The sequence below is a fragment of the Ammodytes marinus genome (genome assembly GCF_949987685.1).
Source record: "Ammodytes marinus genome assembly, chromosome: 19".
Taxonomy (NCBI): domain Eukaryota; kingdom Metazoa; phylum Chordata; class Actinopteri; order Uranoscopiformes; family Ammodytidae; genus Ammodytes; species Ammodytes marinus.
In genome coordinates, this window is record NC_137223.1 from 6,074,605 (window position 1) to 6,095,734 (window position 21,130).

The window sequence follows — 21,130 nt, forward strand, 5'->3', positions numbered from 1 at the left end:
TCTGTTAGTGTGAGCATGTGACTGAGCACACCCTTTTCCAGAGGTGTGGACTCGAGTCACATGACATGGACTCGAGTCAGACTCGAGTCATGAATTTGATGACTTGAGACTTGACTTGACAAAATGTAAAGAGACTTGCAACTTGACTTGGACTTTAACATCAGTGACTCGTGACTTGACTTGGACTTGAGCCTTTTGACTTGACAAGACTTGCTACTTTCCCCAAAACCCAAAGATTAAAAAGTATATTTTTAAGTAGGCTTACCGCTCTGTATCTTTCATCATGTAGCCTAGTGTAGCGGAGGAAACTGGTGGATGTACCGGTACCGCGCTGATCTGCTTATCACTGGTTTCACTTCAGAGGTGTCGGCCAGAACACCACTTAAGGCCAAAAACGTCAGACTATAAGCATGAGACTAGGAGAGGAGGAGTAGGGTTTATCCGCTCTTTATTTTCCTTCTTTTACAGGCACAACCGCATATTACCTAGGGGGCAAAACCCCTTTTTTTGGAAAAACAGACATGGAGCGTGGTAAAAGGTTGTTCACCAGAAATGATATCCAGGACCTTCCAGGATCCCAACCTGGGTGGACAACCTGGTCAACTAGCTGCTGGAAAGCTACAGGGGGCCAACATAGAGCAAATCAGAACCACTGTTTAAGCGAATGGGGGTGGGCTAATAGGGAATTATTTAAACTTATAGATATCATAATGAAACTTTGCAAGTTGATTACTGACATTAAAACAACAACTTTTTGTATTACAGTATTTTCCAAAAAGTTTGAATAAATATGAAAAATCATCAATATCTTACTAATGATGCGTAAATTTGCATATCTGCAAAACCCCAAAATCTAGATGTTGGACAAAAGCAGAGTCAATTTGTTTTTAAATTTTTAAAACAAAAGGCTGCCTGAAGCTTTTCCTAATCACAGTTCAAATTTGATCAATAACCCATAGAAAATGAATTTTTTACACAGTTTTTTCCAAGGGAATGTCTAGCCGTTTCCTAAAATACCAGCTGGAGACTCCAAAAGGAGACTTTTGGTCCATAGCACATGAAATGTAACTGTGTAAAAAATGTATTTTCTATGGGTTATTGATCAAATTTGAACTGTGATTAGGAAAGGCTTCAGGCAGTTGGACACTTGTTTTGTTTTCAAAATTTAAAAACAAATTGACTTTGTTTTCTTCCAACATCTAGATTTTGGGGCCTTGCAGAAATGAAAATGTACGCATCATTAGTAAGATATTGATGATTTTTCATATTTATTTAAACATTTTCAAAAATACTGTAATACAACAAGTTTTTGTTTTAATGTCAGTAATCAACTGGCAAAGTTTCATAATGATATCTATAAATTCAAAAAATTCCCCATTAGTCCATCCCCATTAAACCCCATTCGCTTAGTGGTTCTGATTTGCTATGTCGGCCCGCTGTAGCTTTCCAGCAGCTTGTTGACAAGGTTGTCCACCCAGGTTGTGATCGTGGAAGGTCCTAGATGTCATTTTTGGTGAACAACCTTTTACAACGCTCCATGTCCATAAAATCACTTTGCCCCCTGAGTATATACAGTAGATCGCGGGAAAAGAACAAAAGCTTACATTCCGCTCGTGAGGAGACGTTAGAACAGCTGTTGCGACCGGCGAGTCGCGGCCGTTAATAACATGCATAAACTGTAATTTCTAACAGCGATCGGGACTGCATGTACTCACACACGGGTGATTCACATAAACTCAAATAAACACGTTTCAACTGGAATGATCGACTAATGCGGCAACATGCACGTCGCTCACACACCTGACCGAGGGAGAAGAGAAAGGAAACTTACTAAACAGACCCTCCGGCCAACTGACAGCTATAATGTCATCCACACTGAACAAAACACATCTTAACACAAGTATAAGAAATAACAACACTGTAACCTGTAAACATTGGGGCCTTTTCTACATGTAGCCTATGTGTGAGTGTCTGTTTTTGTTCGGGTATAAAAACTATGAGGTGGTCAACATAACACAAATTAATAAATGTGTTTATGAAGAATATTATTGCAAAATATGAGTTAAATGTTAAAAATCACTGGTAAATAGTGCATTTAGGAAGTGCAATGTCCGTAAAAAAAAAATTCCACAAATTCAATTGCACTTGTTTTAATAAATAAAGACAGATTTTAAAAGCGTACATGATGTGGGTAAATATATTATTACTTTTTGGTTAAAAGGACTCGAAATGACTTGAAGCTCAAACTGCAGGACTTGGGACTTACTTGAGACTTGTCAGCATTGACTTGGGACTTGACTCGGGACTTGCCTGTCTTGACTCGAGACTTGACTCGGGACTTGAGTGCAAAGACTTGAGACTTACTTGTGACTTGCTAAACAATGACTTGGTCCCACCTCTGCCCTTTTCTATTTTTAAAACCAAATACACTTGGGCCTCATTTATCAAACTTGCGATGAAACCAATCTCAGCATACGACTAAACAGACCGTTGATAAATGCGGCGGCTGAACAAACTTGTTAATTGAATATCATGTTCTCAGGTTAGAGGCCTCAATGAGATGTGCAATACAGGAAAGAAGAGGAACTTCTCTGAAGTAGAAATTGACACCATATCAGCATAAGTAGAAAAAAAATAAAAAATTATATGGGAGCATTAAAAGCGGCAGAAGGCAGCAGTGTGGAAGGAAACAGCATTGGAGTTGACAATGATCTCCAGCTGAGGTTTGTATATTTTATTTATTCATCAGTGTTATCTTTCAAATAATATAAATGAGCATAATATAAAGGTTTATGCCACAATTTCTTTATACATAATGGGGAAGAAAAAGTGTTCTGACTGAATGACTCGCAGCATGCAGACTGGAGGAAGCCAGCCTGAAACTGACCCCACTGGAGAGCGTGTGGCCGGAGGAAACGCACCAACTGTCTTATAATAAATATTTAATAGACCACAAAACCACCTAGCTTTTCCATTGCCTAAATCCAGCCCTGCATGTGTTCATTTGACATTGCTTTCTTTTGTAATACTACAGTGTAAATGTAATGCTCAAACTTGGACCTCAAGGACACATGAAAGTGTTTTGGTGAAAAGGACTGAAAGTTATCAGAACTGCACCTGTAAGACTTTGATTGTATGATGTATTACTCTAACAGGGCTTCCTGGAAGACATGTTATTGTCTCACTACTACCTGAAGCAATATTCCAACACCACCGCAGCACAATGCCTACTTTAAATATATGGCTCTTTTTGGGTTATTATGAATGAAAAATTGTGCAAACGTCTTTCAAAAGCATTTTTAATATCAGTTGCAGGTGTCTACATTACACATTGGTCTATACAGCAGTTTTTAAGCAGTAAATATATTTTAACTTTACATGAATTCCAGCACAAAATATCTTAAAGAAATAACTTAAAGGGTATAATACAGTATCACATCAGAACATATCAGTATTTTCTGGAACCAGCTTTAGAATGATATACTCCGTCTCCTTTTCAGTTTTGTATGTAGCCTGTTAGAAAGATGATAGGCATGACTCTTTTGAACAGACCATGGCGTTATGTCCAACCCTGAATCAGTAGGGCTAACCTCCCTCATTGTGTCAAAGTCTTTCAATATAGTTGTCGTACTTGATATGGAAAACCTGCTACTCAGTTGAGCGGTAGTGATCTTTGTGGGGATATCTTTGTCTCTCGATATATCTAAATCCTGATTTTGTCTGGCTCGCCATCTTTTCAGAATTCTCTCCAATGTCTCGGCCTTTTGCCCATGAAGGGCTTCGTAGCACTTAGGTAGGAAATGGCAAAAAATGATGCCGTAGCTGGATACCAGAATGGCTGAAGTCTGAGAAGAAATGCGTTTCTCATTGTTGGTGATGTAGACGGGGATAAAACACACCCATACAAACAAGTACATTAGCATGCTAAATATGATGTATCCTGTTTCACTGAACTCCTGGGGAACCTTCCTGCCTTTGAAGGCCAACAGGAAGCCAACCAGTGCTAGCAAAGCGATGTAGCTCAACATAATGCCAAAACCTATGTATCTGGAGCCTTCGATACACTGGAGTATTTTCGTCATGCTCATTGGCGATGGGGGTGTGTCATCAATATTGGGAGAATCAAATACCAGCCATAGAGCACAAATGATTCCTTGTAGAAAAGTTATGACACTCACGATAACAGGCGGTTTGTAAAGTTGGTGAAGTCGCCTGTTTGTTATTTGACCAAAGGGCAGGAAAGCCAGGAAGTAACGATAGGCCTTGACTAGGATGCAGGACACACACAGAGTGAAGCCCATGGCATACATTACCTGGCGGGCCATGCAGAGGTGCACAGTGGGCTTGCCCATGAAGCATATTACACTTCCAAAGCTTACTGCCAGACCAGCCATCATAACACATGAAATCCTCACCTCAGCTCTTTTCATAGGTGGGGATTCCCTGTACACCAGAAAGATAATGAAGATAACTAACAAGAGAAAGACACCAAAGAGTGCTGCTGCAACAATGGTGATGGGATGAGGGTCGCTCCATCGCAGGTAGGACTCCAGTCTAGGCTCGCAATGATTCCAACCCCTCAGAGACCAAGTTCCATTTGGACACTTTTTGCAGGCAGGGAGATCTGTTATGGAAGATGAGGTTGTACATTTTAGGCAAATAAGGCTATTCGGGTTTACTAAGGTACCCAAGATTTACATTGACAGTTTTCTTTAAAGAGGACCTATTATACTACTTTTCTGGTCTTAATTTCTTGTTTTACACTGCTATAGAGCAAACTGACACAATCACATCACCAAAAACTATGTAGATTTTCGTGAAGCTCTTTCTCTTATTTTGGCGATCCAGCACGTCCTGTCAACACTTGAGTGTGTGTGCTTCGGCAATCTCCGCTCCCTCCGCCTGTGCATCGGCCATCTCTGCTACCCTCCCCCCCCTCCTGCAAACCCCACTCCGTTGTGATTGGTTACCTTCCTTCCGGAACACTTTCAGTGGCGGGAAGCGCGAGCATGGACCTATAAGGGCGCGAGGCAGACGCGAACAGGGAAGTGACAGCATTACCATACATGGAAACATCCGCGTGGTCACGTCACAAATTTTTATGCGACGTCACAAATTATGAAAGGGTAGACCGCTTTGAAGACGTGACTTCTCGACTGGCTAGAATAGTGTTTAGTGCTCTGCACAGACACCCCAGACGGTCAGCAGGGAATACGTCGAAATGCATGTAAGTCATTATTTGATAATTTAGTATGGTTAAGCATGACTATGAATCATCATAACAACGTTTATAGGTCATAAAAGTCAAAAAGCATCATAGGTCCTCTTTAATATAGCTGAAAGCTGAGTTCTTTGGCCGTCTCATAGGAATATGCATTTGAACCAGGTGCTTTTCAGTTTCAAGACAGCAAATGTCCAAGAGGAGGAGGGGAAGAGAGAACACTGGTTATTTGGGATCTATCGTTGTACGAGCCGACTAATGTATTGACATGTCTCCGTCTTCACCGCGAACCAAACCTTAAAAAGTAGCTGATGATGAAGGTTGAGTGAGTGACTGTCTTCATCACAGTCAAAATGGACAAGGACATTAGGCAAACACATGAAGCCAACCATTAGACCAGGTGTACTATTGTCATTGGGTCATTTTGTTTTGTGTTGTTCACATATGAAAATCTTTTTTTTTTTTTTTTCATCCAACATAAACCGGACCGCACGGACATTTCATCATGTGCCATTCTACAAGACGAAAAAGTATGTCTCAGTAAAAATAATTTCTGAAGACAATTATTTAATTGTAATGTTTTTGACATCAAAAACCTGATCAACCAACAATCTAATGACTAGGGGTTTACCTTATGCCTTTTTCCATTTTTACTATGAGGAGGAAACTGCATTGTTGAAAGCCTTTTTGCATAATTATAAGTTGCAAATAAATGTTGTGTTGCAGTCTCTTTCCCCCTTGGACACTCTCTTCAATTTACTTTAAAAAGAAACTTCATATGGAAGCAATCAGATCTTTGCATACTCTATGGGCACAGACAATATGAAATCTGTAAGGCACCAGTAGCTCATGTTGGATTACATTTTTAAGCTTAAATTGAATATAAAATCAGTGTGTCAATAATTCTTACCCCATGCATCTGAAAAGGTGCCTTCCGCACAGTGGCTGCAGTTGTAACAGCAGGATACGTTTAAGATCTTCTTTATAAAGCCGGGGGCACAGCGCTCTGAGCATCTAGACTGGGGGATCTGAGAGTACAAAACAAGAGAACATCTGATCAGTCTAAAGAGAGATGGCCTGTCGATGTTTAAGCCAGCCTCTGTTCTACCTTGTCTTTTCTTCTTCAAAAAGCTACACATTTTGGTTTTGGGTATATGATCAATAGAGTAAAATCTGAATAACAGATCCCTCCCAGATTGTTACTAGCATTCAACAGCTGTATTTTAGCCATAGGCATAGACGGATTATGAGATTATGGGCCCCTCGGCACAAACTCTCAAAGGGCCCCCCAATCGTCCCTATCCAGTCAGCACACTGACTTTTCCACACAGATACATACAATTAATGGCATAAACATATCAAGGAAGTCAGTGTTTCCCACATGATGGCATGCCCCCCCGGAATTTTTTTACCGTTTTAAACTAAAATGCATCAATCTGGTAGCCTGGCGCTACCAGACCATCGTACTTCATTTAATTTGTACAGAAGGTCTGGAAGTGCTGTAATTGGCAAACGTTCACTCACTTGGAGGCGGGTGTCTGTTGAAGTTTAAAACTATTGGATCTGCGCAGTGCCACTCTAGATTATCCAACCAATCGCATAACGTTTGGTCGTGAGCCGGCTGTTGACGGTGCGTTCAGGGAACTCGGAAATTTCCGACTTCACTACATATTGTAGTCTATGGATCTACCGGTACCTGGCAACGGTAACTTGCTAGAGCCTAACGTTTAGTTATTTGGATGAGAACGGTTGTAGGCGTCCATACTTTCCCGAGCAGATGCACTGGAACACAGACAGGTCGGAACTCGGAACTAACAAGTCGAAAGTTTCCGAGTTCCGAGCGTAAGGGAACGCAGCATTCAACTGAAACTGGAGCGCGACTTCGACCCTCATCGTTCTCAGCCACTTCCTCTGTTCGCTGATTGGATACTCAGAAATCTGTTCGGAAAAATCTCACTAATACGCCCCACCACCAGACTGACTACTGAAGGGAAAATGAAATTTGGGCGGAAGTAGGTAGGCGGGCGGAGCCAGGCTATCAATCTGGTGCACTTTGAGAGGAAATTTTAGAGGCTATATCAAATCCTGAGATGCAAAGGGAACATTATTTTTCAGATTTTTCTTAAACAGGCAGCACTCCAGTCCTTACTCTGCAACTGTAAAAACAGTACAGTCCCATGCAGACCCATATTCTATAATGGAGGCCCATTTCAACAGATTAAGGCTGGATAGCTACTTTTTATGAACAATTTAGAATTCACACATAGAAAGCTTATTTCCGTATGTGTCAGGGGGCCTTCAAGGCCCCTCATGGAGCCCCTTAGACAGAGCTACTAATGCTGTTGTTTTTAACTTGCTTTTGTATTTCTCCCCTACTAGTTGAGGGGCCCATGATGATTTCTATCTTGTTACATTTCAATGAGTATCCTTATATTTAGGCTATTCCTTTTTGGACCCTGTTATTGACATCAGTGACTGAGCTCTTTGACTATGGGACATGAAGTTACTATCAGTATCTCTGGCTAAGGGCCCCCCTGAGCCCTTGGGCCCCTGGGCCTGTGCGCAGTAATCCACCCCTGGCCATAGGTATTCTCTACAAACCACATGAGAACTGTGAACAACAAATATATAAATACTGTTTAATCAAATGACTCTTTTGTCTAGTATTATAATTTAAAAAAAATCGACAGACTGTAGAGATCTTAAATGCAGTGGGAGAGCATTTCAAAGTCTCCCTTTGTTTTGAGCCTGGTATGTGGAACAACTACCGTAGGCCTACTTTTCGGACTATAAGCCGCGACTTTCCCCCATTTTTCGACCCTGTTATTACACAGCACAGTATATGTTCTGTAGCTACTAGGGATGGGCGTTAGTAATCGAGTACTCGAGTACTCCTCGTTTCAAATGAACCCGATTGGTGGATGAGGAAAATCGCCCCTATTTTCAAATGTTATATACGTGTACAAAACGGCACAAAACGGATAAAATAAAGTTTAACAAAATTAAATATTTTGATGCAAGTGCAATAAACTGAGCGTTGTGTCAAACATCAACTGCAAATAACTGCCACCTCTGTGCCACCGGAGCGCAGCCTGTGTCCTCCACAGCACCGCGGAGCTGAACACGGTCTCTCATTTCTCCAGAACATTTTCAGGAATATAACTGTCCAATTATTTCAAAGCAGATGATAAAGTTACGTTTATAAAAAGGGGAGATGACACCTGTTACTCTCAGTTAGTAATGAGTAGACTCCAGGTGAGCATGCAAGGTGCTCTCCGCTTGGAAAGAAAAGAAGAAGCAAGGCTTACTTCAGACACATTCGCTCCGAGCCAACAACAGTTAAGAAGCCTTCAATAGGGAATATGGGGATAAGATTCAAAAACCGACCAGTGTAACGTTCCGTTAATGAGGAATTAGTCGCGGTAATTATTCACGGACACGGAGTGAGCATTACGTGGTTGGATATAGGCCTACAACTATCTGCTTTGGTGAGTTATTTATATGTATTTAAATTGTAGGACAATCATTTTATATTATCTGCTGCCCTTCTTATTTTAAATGGTGACTTTGGCAATTTTTTTTGTTACAACTACAGCCCATGCTTTTTTTCTCTTTTTTTTCTCCCCATCGCAGACCGACTGGATCGGTTTAAATTGTGGCCTGTCTATTTAATTACTTTCAGTGAGGAAAATGTGTTTTAAACTTGTGGAAAAAAATCCTTAATATCATATGGCAACTGTTTGACATAAGCATTGAGCGCTTTATTGCGGTCAACCGTTGCTCTGTAGACAGATGAGTTGCGTTCTAAAAATAGAAAAAAGTTTAACGAGGAATCGATCGATCCTCGAGGAATGCAAGCGATCACACGAGTAGCGAAAACACTCGTGCCCATCCCTAGTAGCTACTAATGCACTAAATGGTAACACTTACGTACGTTATGCAAATATGTAACTTGTTTGATGAAATGTTAATAAATGGGAGCTTCCTCAAGCAGCCATCTCTTTCCCGACAATCCCCTCTGTGCACGAACTCTTACATATGGTAATTAAACATTATAACACCTGCGGCTTATAGTCCAGTGCGGCTTATAGTGCGGAAAATACGGTATCTAATCCTGCTGGCGTTGTATGGATGAGGTAGATCTGTAATGTAGGGAGTTATCTCATCATGCAAACGCTCTGAAAGTGATCAATAGAACAATGAGCTGGAGTCTGAATGTGATAGGAAAGTCAGTGGAGACTTAAGAATGGGAGTAAAATGGGACTTTTCGGGGACTTAAGTCAGGAATTTGGCAGCGGCATTTTGAACCAACTGTAATCGGTTGGAGATGTTTTTCTGAGACAGGTGAGCAGAGAATAACAAAATTCTAGACAGGAAGAAATTAAAGCGTGTATAATCATCTGTCAGATATTTGAACAACTACAAGCCAGTTTCCAGGATTAAACAGTGACAACCTGACCCTTTGTCTCAATTCAGTTACTGTATTGCTAAAGGACACATAGACAGTGACTACACTGACTGATACTGTCTGAGTACTGTGTTGGCTTACCGTGGTATTGGCTGTTGAAAGCCAGTTAATCGTTTTCACATTAAGTTCTATTTGTTCATCAAGGACACAGTATCTCCCTATTCTCTGAAATCTTCTGTGGTGTCCATCTGTTCCCCACACGATCATATCATAACCACTGACAAAATCACTATTTTTGTCAAAGAAGTGATCCTGGTTGTCAAGCTTGAACTTAACCTTCTTCAGTTCTTGAAGTAGCTGCAAAGCAAAACACCGAATTGACATTAAAATTGTACTTTTGAAGTGATTGATCATTGTAACACATACTTTAGTAACAACTATTTAAGGAAATACATATTACACTATAATTCATAAAAGGTAAGCAAGCTACACTTCAAGATTAAAGTTTGTTCTCAGCTCATCAGTTCTCACCTTCCATGGTGGGAAGTTAGTTTCTCCCGGGCATGAGGAACTGTTGCACTTTAGCAGCATTTTGAGAGCATTTGCTACAGCCCAAACTGCTACTCTGTGAAGGAAGGCTTTCTTTGTGTCCAGAGCTTTTACAAGATAGTCGTCATTTTGCTCTTGGGGGTCAGCTGAATTGCATGCTTGACTAGATTGAATTGTCCGAGACCCAGATGCGTGACAATAGGATGGAGGGTTGTCTGCGATACATTCCGAGGTGCAGTTGAATCTTAGGTTCTTGTATTCTTCAATGTAGTGGTTGAATCCTCCTGGGGTTGTTGTAAGATTCTGTAGAAAATTATCAAATGACTCACTCTTGCGTGCAACAAACGTAAAGCCCACGATGTCCCCAACCTTGTTGATGCCATCCATTTGGGCAAGGGACATGCTCCTGGACCAGGAATCGCTGGCGATCCAGGTCCTTGTTGTGTTGGTTCTGATCATCTCCTTGAAGAGGTCCCTCACCATATATCCCTTCATGATTAGCAGCACCACCTGGGCTGTGGAGGAGCGGATCTGTTGGGCAACCCGCATGATGTGATGCATGCTGTCTGAATGATCCAGGTAATGAGGCATCACCTCCTGGTAGGCCAAACACACGCTATTTGCTTCCGCTTCCACAAGGAAGCTCTGGAAAGCTCCTCTGCCATACTCGTCGTCTACGTACACAACCCCAACCCAGTTCCAGCCATAGTGTTGCATCAATTTTGCCACTGCTTTGGTCTGATGAATATCACTGGGAACAGTACGCATAAAAACGGGATAGCGTGACTTATAACTCAGTTCTGGTGAAGATGATGTGCTGCTCAACTGAAAAAGAAAAAGGAGGAAGGTACACAAAATAATTATTTGAATATAAATTGGAAACATGATGTGTATTTATAACAAAAGTACAGTCTTTTAAGGTACACTCCAATTTGTTACAGCACCCTGTCATCCCCTCAAATCCCCAGTTAGAATTAGAAGACAAAATCCTAACAATTTAACCTGTGGGTTTATAGTCAGAAGATTGATCGAAACATGCACAAAGACTGTACATAGGGGTAAACTGCAGCTTGTATCCCCTTCAAATGTTTCAATTTTGTCTTAAATACATGTTAGAGCAAGCATCAGCACCAATATGGCAAACAACACCTGTTTTTTTATTTATTTTTGAAAAATTAACTAATTTGTAAAGAGTACCACACTCTGCAGACCCGGGTTCGATTCCCGCCCGCGGTCGTTCTCTGCATGTCACTCCCCTCTCTGCCCCATTTCACCTCTGTCTCTCTGCACTATCAATAAAGCATAAAAAAAAATATCTTCTTTCAAAGGTTTTTTTATTCATCAAAAGATTTGCAAAGCAAATGTACAATGATTAAGTTTTTCCCCTTTTTTCTTCCCCTGAACACACCCCGCCCATATCCCACCCCCACACCCAACCACAAACAATCCTGCATCACAAAAAATCAGCACAGAAAAGAAAAAAAAACAATACACAATGTTAAAAACTTACATAAACGAAATACACGCTACAAGAAACAGAGATAAACAATCGCTATGAAAAAAAAAGAACAAAAAAACACATAAGGAAATAAAATTAAATCAAATAAAAGAGGGGAGGGGGTAGCTACTCTTGTATTGTTGTTGTTGGTTTTTTAAAATAATTTAGGAAGGGGCGCCAAATTCTGTCAAATTTATTCTCAGATCCCTGGGTAGTATAACGTACTTTCTCTAAATTCATACATGACATAATGTCTCTAATCCAATGTGAGTGGGAAGGAGGGGCAGGATCTTTCCACTTGAGTAAGATAACCCTATGAGCAAGCAATGAGGTGAAGGCCAGTACCTTCAGCTTCACTTTAGGCAAGCCCGGATTTGGGGCAATGCCAAAAATTGCAGTGAAAGGGTTCGGCTCAATTTGATACTGAAGTACTTCAGAAATTGTTTGAAAAACTGATGTCCAGAACTCAGTCAAGGTGGGACACAACCAGTACATGTGAAAGAGTGATGCCGGTGCGCTCTTACAGCTATCACAGGTCGGGTCTACATCGGGGAACATACGAGCTAATTTAGTTTTAGACATGTGGATACGATGTACTACTTTAAATTGCACAAGAGCATGTCGGGCGCACATGGAGGTAGAGTGTATCCGATCCAGGACTGAATCCCACATGTGATCTGTGAAGGCAGAACCTAGGTCCTGCTCCCACAGGGTTCCCAAAAAATATCTTAAAAAAAAAAAAGAGTACCACACTCTAAGGTACTGTTTGCACAGTATAACAACGTTTTTTTTTGTAGTAAATCAACTTTGGAATTTCTGGAAGGCATGCATGTTGGAGCTATGCTAGCTGTTTGACTTTTCTTCCTTTGGTTGTGCTAATCTCAGATTAATTTATAACCTGTCTTTCCAATATTTTTTTGTATTCATTCAACTAGTGGATCTTAAAATGTCCACAACAAATCCATCATTAAATACCTACAATTTAGTGTAAAAACCAGAGCATGACACATCGTTAGAGGTTCTGATGATAGCTTTAATGTGAATGTACTCAATACTTGGCAGTTAAAATGTATTTGATGATTAGACAGTACTTGTGACTTACCATAGGGACCATGTATATATTCAGCAGTCTGGCAACAGCGATGGACACTTCAGAGTACAATGCTCCTAAAATAACCTTGACTCTGGGCCTGAAGTTAGTGTAGTCACACTTCTCATTATGAGAGTTATTTTCAAGCATGTGCTCCACATTCTGCAATGCTTTGCTTGCAGATGAGCACGTGTCACACATCATGTATCCAAGACGCACTCCGGGAAGGAAGCCAGCTGCATTTATCTTCTCAATCTCGTGGATTGCAGCCAAGGATAGCATAAATGATTCCAGGTGAAAACTGAAAGTGCACAGTGTAAAAGATTTTATAAAACACACAAAATTATTCATGCTTTAGAAAGTAATATTTCAGAAAGCTGTGGCCTTATATTCAATTCATTTACATCTTTGAACTTATAATTGAGAGCTATAGTGGGTAACTTTTGTCCGTCCATGAGGAATTCTGAGCAATAACATTGTTGCGCATCTACATGAGGTAAGCCTTCGGTGTTCGCAAATGGATTTTATTCCTTCTGCTGCACGTCCAGGTTTTTAATTATTTTAAGTAGAATCAACAACTAAAACATTTCATGGGTGCTTCTTGAGCTTCTGTGCCAGTGTCGGGGGGTGACACTAGTTTGTTAACGCTGCCATGAGAAATACAGAGAGTTTAGTGGGCTTAATAAACTTTGTGTCAACTCATTTGGCAATGGCATGAATGTAACTGTCCTTAATTTATATGAAAAAGTTAAGCACCATAGCTTTAATATGATACATTTTATTGATATATTATTCATAACGGTGCATGGAACTCTCTGTTCCACTGGTAAGAAGAATACAACATTTTGTATTTTTCTGTTTTAATAAAATATTTTGTCTGAAATGTCTCATTCCACCTCAATACAATGAGCACTGATACCTTATACAGGATATACATCTTTCAACAGCAAAATCTTGCAAAAACAGGGCCTCTGGACAGTCCACATTGCTCAGTGAAAAGTGAGACATATTTGCTCTCATTCAAACCCTGTGAAATCTGGAAAATGGGCTGAAGTAAAATGACTTGTTGAATGTTTTATTAAATAAAGTGATACGTATTTTAATAAGCCTATTAGATTCATTTCTAATAGCAAAATTAATCTGAATGACTTGTAACCACTACATAAATGTTGCCCCCATGTGAGGAATTACTACATAACTATAATGCTTATTACAAGGTCCTTTATGTAAAGCGTTACCCAAAAAAGAAATAAATCAAGCTAAAAAGACATGGTTGCAATGATTTTAAAGATGTACTGCAGATGTAAGCCAGAGCTTATTACACACACCACTTTCACAATGCAGAAATAATAAAACGTATGCATATGCACAATACCTTTTAGTTACGTAAACATTCTATTCTTTTAAAGATTTGAATATAAGGTATTAAAAAGAAAAGGTGGACATAATACGAGAAAAGATGAGAAAAAAAACCCACTACAATCCTAATAACTGAAAACGAAAGATACATTTTCTGACCAACACATGAATACCCTGTTATGTATCAAACAGCCTATTTAACTTATGTCTTATACTCACTGTGAGCAGTTGAAACCTTCTGGTCTGATCCGTTCATTAAGAGGCGACACTTGTAGGTGACATGGCAACATTATACCAATCACCACGTCTCCGGGAGCTTGAGCCCCGCAAATCTTCTTATCACAGTCACATCCATCCACACCTGCCCAGATGCTGGTCAATGTTATAAGTGCAGAGAAAAGGCTGAATGGCACACCACAATTTTGCATGTTGAAATGCAGCTGTGAGTGAGATAACACTTCAGGGTGAAGTGAGGAGGGACACATTTATCTCTTTCATGGACTTTGGGAGGGGCTAGACAATGAATACTGGAAACCTGTTTTAGAATGAAGGCTTCCTTCAGGACAGCTATGAGGGCGGGGCAGAGACGTTTCTAGTGATACAGGAAATGTGTTGTCAGACCAGGAACTGGGCATGTGAAAATCAGAACATTAAAAATGTGTGGGCAGGGCAGCAAGCACAAGAAGTCAGAGCCAGTAAAGACCGGTTTCAACAGAATGCTGTGGAACTACATACCTTTTTGATAAAATGTGTTTTCCCATCATTTATCCACATTAGTTCAATGTGTGACGACCCCTGCCTCTCCCTTTAAACATGTCTGTTAGTTTTCCTCTGGATGCCTGGTGGCTGTGGCCAGGGATGTCATTGCCAAAAGCCCTGGCTCTTACGAACAGTCTTCCCCTCCTCTCCTGCCTTGCAGATCCTAGTTTCAGATTCAGAAAACGTTATTGTCTGTCGAAACAGAAAATCATCTTTGACGTGGCTCGACATACAAACAGGACAATGTACTGATAGGCATTCATACAACATTGATTTCTGAGAGCACACACAGTGTGTATAGATCTTAAAACAAGTATAAATATTAAAAACTGTAAAAATAAACAAGATAAAAGCTGTGGATATGTGTAAAGTGTTAAGTGACAGTGCGTCAGGGTTCATTTGTCCATTGTTTGTTTAAGCTGTTTATGGCAATGGGTATGAATGAGTTTTTGTGTATGTTTTTCTTAGATAGGGGTACACTATACCAGCGGCCTGATGGCAGAAATTGGAAGGACTTGTGCAGGGGGTGTGTGGGATCCTGTGTAATGAGGTTGGCTGCCTGGCTGTGGAGTACTGATAATTGAATTTGAGTTTTGCCAGTTATTTTGCTTCCTTGATTGAAGATCCGGGAAATCTTTGATTTTTTTTGACAGAGGTGAGGGTGAACCAGGATGTGATGTTGAATGTGAGTACAGATTCTATGAGTGATTTATAGACAGCTGTTAAAATGTCCTGTCTGACATCAAAGCTCCTGAGTTTCCTCAGCAGGAACAGGCGTTGCTGGGCCTTCTTGTACACAGAGTCTGTGTGCTGGGAGAAGGACAGGTGGGTGTCGATATCTGTGCCCAGGTATCCAGGCAAGGCAAGGCAAGGCAAGTTTATTTATATAGCACAATTCAGACACAAGGCCACTCAAAGTGCTTTACAGGGGCAAGATTAGAATACATAAAACACATTATAAAACATTTAAAAGCGAATAAAAGAAGCAAATAAAATAAAAATTGCAGGTTAAAATGGAGACACATTATAAAACATTTAAAAGCTAATAAAAGAAGCAAATAAAATAAAAATTGCAGGTTAAAATGGAAACAAAAAAGTCTTCAGACTCGATTTAAAAGAACTGAGAGTTGCAGCAGACCTCAAGTTTTCTGGGAGTTTGTTCCAGATTTTTGGTGCATAATAACTAAAAGCTGCTTCTCCTTGTTTAGTCCTAACTCTAGGGACTGTAAGTAGACCTGTCCCAGACGACCTAAGGGCTCTGGACGGTTCATAACGTATCAGCATATCAGTAATGTATTTTGGCCCTAAACCATTTAGTGCTTTATAAACCAACATCAGTATTTTGAAATCAATTCTTTGAGTGACAGGAAGCCAGTGTAAAGACCTCAGAACTGGGGTAATGTGATCCACTTTTTTGGTCCTAGTGAGGACTCGAGCAGCAGCGTTCTGAATTAGCTGAAGCTGTCTGATAGATTTTTTTGGAAGGCCAGCAAGGACACTGTTACAGTAGTCAAGTCTACTAAAGATAAATGCATGGATAAGTTTTTCTAAATCTTGCTGAGACATAAGCCCTTTAATTCTTGATATGTTTTTTAGGTGGTAGTAGGCTGATTTATTAATTGATTTAATGTGTTTCTTGAAATTCAAGTCAGAGTCTACGATTACACCAAGATTTCTTGCTTGGGGTGTGGTTTCTAACATATCGGATGTAAGCTGTGCACTGACTTTTAATTGTTCATCTTTGGCACCAAAGACAATTACTTCAGTTTTGTCGTTGTTTAATTGAAGGAAATTTTGGCACATCCAATCATTGATTTGTTCAATGCACTTACTCAGTGCCTGTATCGGACTGTAGTCTCCTGGTGATATGGTTATGTAAATTTGTGTGTCGTCTGCATAATTATGGTAGCATAATTTGTTCTTATTCATAATCTGAGCTAGTGGGAGCATGAAGATGTTAAACAGAAGAGGCCCAAGAATGGAACCTTGGGGGACTCCACATTCAATATTTGTCCGCTCAGATGTGAAATTGCCTATTGACACATAGTAGTCTCTATCCTTTAAGTAGGATTCAAACCAGCTTAGTACAGTTCCAGAAAGTCCAACCCAGTTTGCTAGTCGATCTAGTAATATGCTGTGGTCAACTGTGTCAAAAGCGGCACTGAGATCCAGTAAAACTAAGACAGAACTTTTGCCACTGTCTGTGTTTAAATGGATGTCATTGAGGACCTTAACCAGAGCAGTCTCAGTGCTGTGGTGTTGTCGAAATCCTGACTGGAAAACATCAAAGCAGTTGTTCTTTGTTAAGTAGTTATTTAGCTGTTGATAAACAGCTTTTTCAATGATTTTACTTAAAAATGGTAGGTTAGATATGGGCCTATAATTTTTCATGAGTGATGTATCTAGATTGTTCTTTTTTAGGAGTGGCTTGATGACTGCTGTTTTCAGGGCCTGTGGGAATACACCTGTCTGAAGGGACATGTTGACAATTTGTAGAACATCTGAGGCTATACAGCTAAAAACTGTTTTAAAGAAGCCTGTGGGCAGAATGTCAAGGCAGCAGGATGAGGAGTTCAGGTGTTGTATAATGTCCTCCAGGTTTTTGTGGTTTATAAGATAAAATTCTGTCATTGTATTTGAATTGATTTTAAGAGGGAACGCATATGTTGAACTTGGTATTGATGCAGTGACAGCTTGTCTAATTTTGTGAATTTTCTCAGTAAAGAAGGAGGCAAATTCATTGCAGGCTCTCGTGGAGAGATGTTCAGACGGTACTGACACAGGAGGGTTTGTTAATCTGTCGACAGTAGCAAACAGGGCACGTGCATTGTTGTTGTTTTTGGTGATTATGTCAGAAAAGAAAGACTGCCTTGCATTTCTCAGTTCTGAGTTAAACGTGCACAGTTTCTCTTTGAAGATGTCATAATGAACCTGGAGATTTGTTTTTCGCCACCTGCGTTCTGCTTTACGGCACTCTCTTCTTTCTATTCTGACCTGCGGGGCATTTCTCCAAGGAGATCTTTTCTTACCAGAGACAGCCTTCATCTTAGTGGGCGCAATAGCATCTATAATACTTATAAGTTTGCCGTTAAAGTTGTCTAAGAGCTCCTTAACTGAGTTACAAGGGAGGGGTGGTATTGAAGAAAATGCTTGAATGAATGTTTCACTGGTATTTTCTGTAATATACCGTTTTTTGATTACTTTTGATTGATCAATTGTGTGCACAGACATTTTCCTTTTACATCTAGAGGCCTCTACCTGCTCAACTGTCTGCCCATTCAGCCTCAGAGGTTCAAAGAGAGGTTGGGGAAGGGGGCGCCCTTAGCTCAGTTGGTAGGGCATCTCCCCCCCATGGGCCTCGGCCAGCAGCGGACCCGGGTTCGATTCCGGCCCGCGGTCGTTCTCTGCATGTCACTCCCCTCTCTGCCCCATTTCACCTCTGTCTCTACACTATCAATAAAGCATAAAAATGGCAAAAAAATATCTTAAAAAAAAAAAAAAAAAGAGAGAGAGGTTGGGGGGAAGATGTTTGCCTCCCCCCATAACACAGCTCCTTGGTCTTGGAGATGTTGAGCTCCAAAGAGCTCTCTTTGATCCACAGCATTAGGGTGTTGACCTGCTGATAGTAGGCAGCCAGAGAGGAGTGATCCTTGATGTCGGCCACCAGGGCCATGTCATCTGCATACTTAAAAAGGGAAATGTCACTGTTTGGTTATGTAAATAAATATATGGTGGAATTAATTAAAAGCAGCAGCATAAAGATGTGTTATGAGCTGCTTCTTAAAACTAACAACAGACGTTGCTGTTCTTATAAGCAGGGGCAGTTTGTTCCAGGCCGTTGGGGCATAAAAACTGAATGCTGCTTCACCATACCGTTTCCCCTTAATCTGTGGTATATTAAGCAGGCCGGCACTAGAGGACCTGAGAGGTCGAGTTGGGACATATTCAGACAAGCAGTCAGATACATACAAGGGTGCTAAACCATTTAGTGCTTTAAAAACAAGTAAAATAATTTTAATCCTAAAGGGAGCCAGTGAAGTGAAGCTAAAGCTGGAGTAAAGTGATTTCTCAACCTGGTTTTTGTTAAAACTCTGGCGGCTGCGTTTTGAACGTGTTGCAGTTTCTCAATATTTCTTTCAGTGAGAATTGAGTTGCAGTAGTCCAGACGCGAAAATACGACCGCATGCATACATTTTTTTGCATCTTCCATGGACAGGTAAGGTCTGACTCTAGCAATGTTCCTCAGGTGATAAAAGGCAATCTTTACAGTATTGTTGATATGTGATTTAAAATCCAACTCTGAATCAATAATGACACCCAGACTTTTTACTGTATTCTTGTTTTGTGCCGTCAGACTTCCCAATCTCCTTAACATTGTTTCTCTTTGCACCTCAGTACCAATGATAAGAATGTCAGTTTTGTCCTCATTTAATTTAAGAAAGTTTTCACTCATCCACTGTTTGATTGTGGACAGACAATTTGTGAGGGAAGTGAGAGCATTGGGGTCGTCTGGTGCTATAGATAAGTACAACTAAGAATCGTCAGCATAGAAATGATAGTTAACTCCATGATTACAGATGAGTTTTCCAAGTGGCACCATATACAAAGAAACCAATAACGGTCCAAGAATGGAACCCTGAGGAACACCGGACAATATTTCAAGGGTGTCCGAGACTTGGTCAGCAAGACTGATAAAATAACTTCTGCCTGTGAGATAAGTGTGGAATAGGGATGTCCATGGTTAACCGTTAAGAAGATCTTTAACCGGTAAATACTAAAGGTTAAACAGTTAAAAAAATAATAATAATCTTAATTTCTCTGAAATCCGGACTCTTATTTTGATATTGCTAAACCGGATGTAAGAATGCCAACTGTCGGTAAAGAATTAAACGAGTAGTGTAGGCTACGCTCAACTTTATAATAGGTCCATAGTACGCTCCCAGAAAGATAGCCAGTCACAATTTATGGTCACAACACTATTGTGTCATATGTTTGTATAATTCAATTAACAGCGTGGGCTCCCGCTAGCTTAACATAGCGCTAGCATTAGCCTTCTTGAGGTGGATGCTGTCCTGCATCTATCACCGTCTCTGTGAGGGAGTGACAGACAGCCAGGCAGTGAGTGCCCGCCCCCTGCACAGACACAGGTCTGCGATGATTGTGTGCCAGGATCAATAGCGAAAATCCATCATAAACAAAAGCGTTAAGTATCGTTATGCAGTACTGATAACATCGGAGCTTATCAATATTACGGTCTTTCAAAATGTTGCCCCGTGCTCAGCACTAATTAGCACCGGGTTTCGGTAGGCTACCCATCCCCTAAGTCTGCGCGTGTGTAAATGTCCCTTTTCAGTCACTTATTGCACTTCTCCTACATTTGCATACTAGACCCCTTTTCACAACAGACAAAGGTGCCGTGTGAATGTCAAAATGTAGGCATTTAAATTGGCTACTGGTGCCTGAATTGTTTTTAAATTAATATGCCGGTCCTTGGAACAAAAAAAGGTCGGGAGCCCTGCTATAATGCTTCATGTATTTCACTATAAATAGGCTCCATTAAATCTTAACGGTTAACCGCTTAATAACCGTTAATTCTGGTGGTTAACCGGTTAAAGAAAACATTCTAAATGGCCATCATTGGAACCATGATAGGACTGTGGCTGAAAGGCCGATACAGTTATTAAGGCGGTCTAGTAGTATGTTGTGATCGACCGTATCAACTGCGGCTGACAGATCAAGTAGTATGAGGACAGAAATGTTTTTATGATCCATATTCACTCTGAGGTCGTTAACTACTTTAATGAGCGCAGTTCGGTGCAGTGTCCTTTCCTAAAACCGGACTGAAATTTGTCATGAACATTGTTCTCATATAAAAATACATCTAATTGTTTCAAGACAACTTTTTCCAAAATCTTGCCCAAAAAAGGCAGGTTTGATATAGGTCTGTAATTGTTTAGCACAGAAGGGTCAAGATTATTTTTCTTCAGTAATGGCATGACTGAAGCTGTTTTAAGTGACTCTGGAAAAATACCTGATTCCAGAGAGCAATTAACTATATCTAGTACATCATCTAGAAAGCTGTCTAAAACATCTTTAAAAAAGGCAGTAGGGATCGCATCCAGTGAGCAGGTTGATGATTTCATCTGCAAGATTGTTTTATGAAGTTCCATTTTACTTGTTCTGGTGAAGGAACTAAGTTTTCCCTGAGCAATGTTAACAGTTGGACTATTCAAATTTACAACATTG

General features: G+C 40.4%; 1 protein-coding gene across 1 annotated transcript; it reads right to left on the bottom strand.

Annotated features, from left to right (window-relative positions):
* Window positions 1–3,343: 3,343 nt before the first annotated feature.
* On the bottom strand, window positions 3,344–14,461 carry olfcb1 (olfactory receptor C family, b1). Its single transcript, XM_080048365.1, has 6 exons — window positions 14,345–14,461; window positions 12,779–13,067; window positions 10,161–11,003; window positions 9,771–9,986; window positions 6,132–6,249; window positions 3,344–4,624 (listed from the first exon to the last, which is right to left on the bottom strand). The coding sequence occupies exons 1-6, from the start codon at window positions 14,413–14,415 to the stop codon at window positions 3,471–3,473; spliced, it is 2,691 nt and encodes an 896-aa protein (XP_079904491.1). The 5' UTR covers window positions 14,416–14,461; the 3' UTR covers window positions 3,344–3,470.
* Window positions 14,462–21,130: the final 6,669 nt, after the last annotated feature.